This window comes from Montipora capricornis, chromosome 3 (assembly GCF_036669925.1).
Source record: "Montipora capricornis isolate CH-2021 chromosome 3, ASM3666992v2, whole genome shotgun sequence".
Lineage (NCBI taxonomy): Eukaryota > Metazoa > Cnidaria > Anthozoa > Scleractinia > Acroporidae > Montipora > Montipora capricornis.
This window is the reverse complement of record NC_090885.1, coordinates 55,787,958-55,792,957: the sequence shown is the minus strand read 5'-3', so window position 1 is coordinate 55,792,957 and position 5,000 is coordinate 55,787,958. Positions and strand designations below refer to the sequence as shown.

Here is a 5,000-nt window from a genome sequence, read left to right as displayed (position 1 = left end):
AGTCATAGCATTTAACTGAAATCAGTTAAGATGAATGTGTCTATGATACAGATGTTGTGTAGTAATCAGCTGTACTGAAAACTACAGTGAACCGGCCTGAGACTTGAGATACATTTTCAGCTATACAGCTGCCTACTGAAAGACTTTCTGACATCAGAAGGTCAAGATAAATGTGCAAACACTATTATGCATATCCTACAGTGTACAGCAAGATTAAAATTTGACAAACTTATGTGTTCCATGTACATGACATTGTGATTGCAAATAATCTAGCAAAACAGATCTAAGCATGACATCAATATTAACTGGATTAAACAAACAGCGATGTACACTGTATACTTCAAAGCTGTTCGTACCAGTACCACCTTTTAGGGTATTTCGGCCATGTTTTTACAATGTGGATAGTAGTCATCTTCATTTCTTAAATAGCACAAAGTTATTATTTTGAAGTGATGTTTTTGCTGCCGTAGTGATCATAATTATTTTCTTAAACTCCCTACTGCAGTCAAGAGTGAAAGAGCTATTAAAATTATTACAGGCAGACAGGCAGAATCAAAGTTCAGTACATAAACTGTTGTGAAATGATCATCCTTTATATAGCAAGTTGAGTTCTACATGAATACAGCTAATTCAAGATTGTTCTCTTACAAGTAAAAACCCAACTTTTTAATTTCACACATTTCAAATGGGCAGAAGTGAAGAGGTTTTTACATTTTCTTTGTTGTTGCTTTACAAAACCACAAGTTAGCTCCAAGTGGGGACTTTGACCATACAGACCTGTTTACTGTGGTGTAAATGGCAACTGTACTTATGATTTCAAAAGTTTTCATGTAACCAGTAGTACATGTAATTTCAGTTTTATCCAAGAAGCATTTGTTGCTTTACACTTTCTCAATTTTTTCCCTCTGAATTGCATTTGTTTCCATGTAAACAGTGACAAAAATTGCTGTGATTGGAAAATTTAAGTCTTTTTATCGTGTTTTTAAGTGTGACATGAGTGACCATTTTACAGCCTGTACAATTTGAAATTGCACATGTTAGCTACAAGTAACAATGATTTCAACTACAATCTGAGCAATAATGGCTTAAGAGAGAAGTGATCATTGCACTTATCTGGACAATTTTTCAGCAATAGGCCATTTTACAGTGGTTTGCTCAGTGACCTAATGAATGGCTGTGAGGCTGCTGGTGACCTTGTATTGATACATACCTCACTGTAATTCTAATTAGTCAACAATAACATTAGAAAGGCAAAAAGGTTTGTATCAAAACAGGGTCACAGAAAGCTTTGCTTCCATTCTCAGGCCAGGTAACTTAGCTGCAACTGTAAATCTTACAGACACCTGAAAGATTCAGGTGCCTTAAACTACTGTAGCAAGAAGACCTTAGATAAGTACATGCATGTCGTGTGAAAAAGCCTTCACTATTACTTTTACGCGTCGTTTCAATTATTTTGACCTAAAATGCGTAAAAGATTAGAGACTGCCAGAACCGCCACAAATGTTTCAAACCCATTACGTACATTTTTTTTAACTGCCTAAGGACAGTGCCTACTAATTCAAAGGTATTTTTGCGTGCTTTAATGAATATGCACGAAAAGCAGATCTTAACAAGTGTCATTGAAATTCATTAAAACTGGTGGTTACCAAACAATTTTTGAAGATAATTAATCAACAGTATTTGTAAAAAGCTTTAAAATACAAAGCAGTGTTATATATAATGGCACTCTTTTCCAAATTTAAGCTTAATTATCTCTGAAAAATGAGTGATTACCCCCAATTTTCTTACTAGATACCAAGAGCACTTTCTAAGTTCTGCTTTCTCAGCAAAATTTTGAACAGCGTAAAAATATCCCTTATTAATAAGCATCACCCAAAGTATCTCAAGTATCTAGAGATGCGCAGAACGTATGCGCAATAGCAATAGCAAGCACCGTCTCAAATTTACTGTAATTGCACAAAAAAGCAAAAAGAATTTCATCAGATAACCCAACACGGCTGACTCCCAGCTGTTTAAATTAGGATATTCGGATGGAGTTAAACTTCTAAAATATCGCCCTAATTAAGCTGGTACAAATTTCATCAACGTTCATAATTATTTCATTTAAACTGTTACGTTCCTCTTTCGACATTTGCGAAAAATAATTACTTATGTCATAAAGACAGAACACTAAAATTTCTCTTTAAAAGCGCTGTAATATGACGGCAAAAGAAATTGAACCAATGACAATTTCAACACGTTGTTAAAGTAAAGAAACCACGGTAACTGTGATATCACAAAGGCAGAATTACAGAAAAATGACGTTGACAACGTGAAAAGGATGAGACACAATCGAAAATAAATTTCTCCCACACAAATTAGGTTCTATATTCGCTAATACTGGAGCGGAAAAGCCTTCTTTTACAAAGATAATATGTATGTATGAACTCAAAAATGAATCATTAATAGCCTTCCCTTTGCTGCATAATGAGAGTAAAATAAATAAGGCAAACTGGAAGTCACAAGGCTTGCACCCTTGACATTCATGACTCGACCGACCCTTGTAAATTTGACCAACAGCATCTTTCACACAAGAAGACCGTGAAGCGTTTGTCACCCTATCCGTCCAAATTTTAAACAAACCTCGGGTAATCTTCCCTACTGATACCAACACAACAATGAATCATTCAAAATTATTCGAGAACTTACCACCGCACTGTGGTTGTGATTAGCGTATCCGTTCGTGTACCCGTTCGAGTGAGGGGCACTCGCTTGAAAACCATTTCGAAACGTGCTTTGGTGCGTCCCATTTTGTACGGAATCTTTCCCCTGAAGGTTCTGTTGTTGGGCGATTATTTCGGCAGCCGTGAGCGTTTCGCGTTCGTCTTCTTCTTCGAGCAGTTGTTCAATACAGGCGCGAATAAACTCTTCCTCCAGGAGCTCCTCCTCAACTTGACGATCAAAATCGTCTATGTTCTCCATCCACATGAAATCAGCAAAAGGATCTTGCTTGCTCTTGTTTTCTTCCATTCTGCCAGCGACAACAGAGTGTTCTTCGTTTTCAACGCACAGAAAATACACCGACGTAAAGCAAGCTAGTGGGCACCTGTGTTTTAACCAATCACAGAGCGAGCATCTGACAGGCGCAATAACATAACATACGAATATGGCTGTTTATCAACTCCGTGATGCAAACTGCTTTCTTTGTGTGGGAAGAAAGACTATTTCTCCTTTTAATGGAAAGGATTAAGACGGAATCCACCAGAAGTTCGAGTAACAAGTGGACAAAAACCTAGAACCAAGATTATATACATCGTATTGCAAGCCGGAGCTGTGCGACTGTTTGAAATATCGTCTGAAAAAAAAAATCATTTCTAGCAACACCACACGTCAGAAACAACTGTTGAATTCCGTGAGAAACGCTTGAAAGTACTGGTGAAAAGAAACTGATGATAAAATTTTACTTGTGTTTCGGCACAATTTGTCTGAACTTTCCTTTCCTTTCCTTTTCTCGTTCCCCGCATGGAAAATTGTTTTCGGTGTTATTTCAGGCAATTATTAATATCTTTCGTTTTAAGAAAATATAAAAAGGACTGTTTACCTAAAATTATTCTGGTACCAGATTTTTGTCCACTTAAAACTGAAATTGATCGATTTTCTATTGGATTTCGTCTTAATTTGTTTTTCCGCTATTCTCTACTTTCCATTGCCATAATGCAATGCGTTTTGAGGGGGTTCTTTGCATAAACTTACTCTACTCTTGCGACTGTATCATGCTTCAGTGAACTGGATATCCATTGTTTTAGTGCAAATAACCCCCCAAAAATGAGCCGTATTATGGAATTTGCGAAAATAGCGAATTTAGGTGTGAACAGGATGAAATTCCGACAAAAGAGTTTATTTCAATGTAACTCATTATGCAGGACTAACACCGGATATAAGAAATCCCACCTTCTACACTTTTGGCATGTCATATCCGGCACACCCTGAAAAGACGAGTTGAAACGGAACGACCAAAACATAAACAAGAAGGTAGTCTGTATCTTAAAAAGAAATAACTCGTTACTGAAAGTTTTGAAAACAAAACCAGTGGTCTCTAGTTTTTCGTGTCAATTAGACAATACATTGGACTAAATAATCTGAATGTTGAGCGTTTTGAGGCATTTCGCATCACTTTTTTTACATTAGAGCAAAAAACTATAATCACGTAACTATAATCACGTAACCTTTAATCCTTCAAGTTGTCCATAGGTTCCGCCCAAGAGTAGGTGGTTTTTCAAGTGACGTCATCGCCGCCATGTTGGTGAACGAAAACATAGATCTCTCATTAGCTCCTTTTGTTCGTCCATCAGAAATTGTACATTGCAACATTGTCATCTATGTCTCTAGAGATTGGTTGCAAACCATCTACACGCGGTGCCCGCTGAACATTGTTTTTGAGAAAAAAATTGTGCGTGAAATTTCATCTTTTTTGTCGTGGTATCTTTCAGGCCGCTTCTGTCAAGAATTTTCGAAAGGAAGGTGTTTGCCAACTCAGTCCATGCAGGCGCCGAATTATTCATTTGTTAATTATTGACGCCTTACGTCTGGACTAACTAGTCGAAACCAGGGATCTTTAGAAATGTCGACGGCGACTGCAGAAACAACGTCACAAAAACACTGATATCGTTGATTAAAGAGGATATTAAATAAAGATTTCTTCATTGTTAAGGTTACGCACGAGTTTGTTTTCACGAACGAGCAAGGCTCTGCCAGCGAGTAACTACCGAACAAAAGCCCTTTCCATGATGAAATTCGTTTATTATATAGGGAAGATATCGGTTTACAAATGATTGTTTTTGTCATTCAAATGTACTACCACAGAAGAGCATATTAATAACAATAGGTAACGTCAACGATGTCTACATCGATCATGACTGAGATTTTCTAGATTACCAAGACAATTTATTCACATTTTATTAAATGGCTTTGACAAAAAAACCTTCAAGCTTAAATAATAACTACGTTACAAGTTACACTAA

At 36.8% G+C, this 5,000-nt stretch overlaps 1 protein-coding gene across 1 annotated transcript in view; it reads right to left on the bottom strand.

Annotated features, from left to right (window-relative positions):
- The window catches only part of LOC138043445 (polyadenylate-binding protein-interacting protein 2-like), a 9,215-nt gene extending 6,119 nt beyond the window's left edge, over nt 1–3,096 (bottom strand). The window contains exon 1 of the mRNA XM_068889711.1: nt 2,689–3,096. Coding sequence (XP_068745812.1) covers nt 2,689–3,009 — 321 coding nt within the window. The 5' untranslated portion in view covers nt 3,010–3,096. The remainder of the gene's footprint in view (nt 1–2,688) is intronic.
- Nucleotides 3,097–5,000: the final 1,904 nt, after the last annotated feature.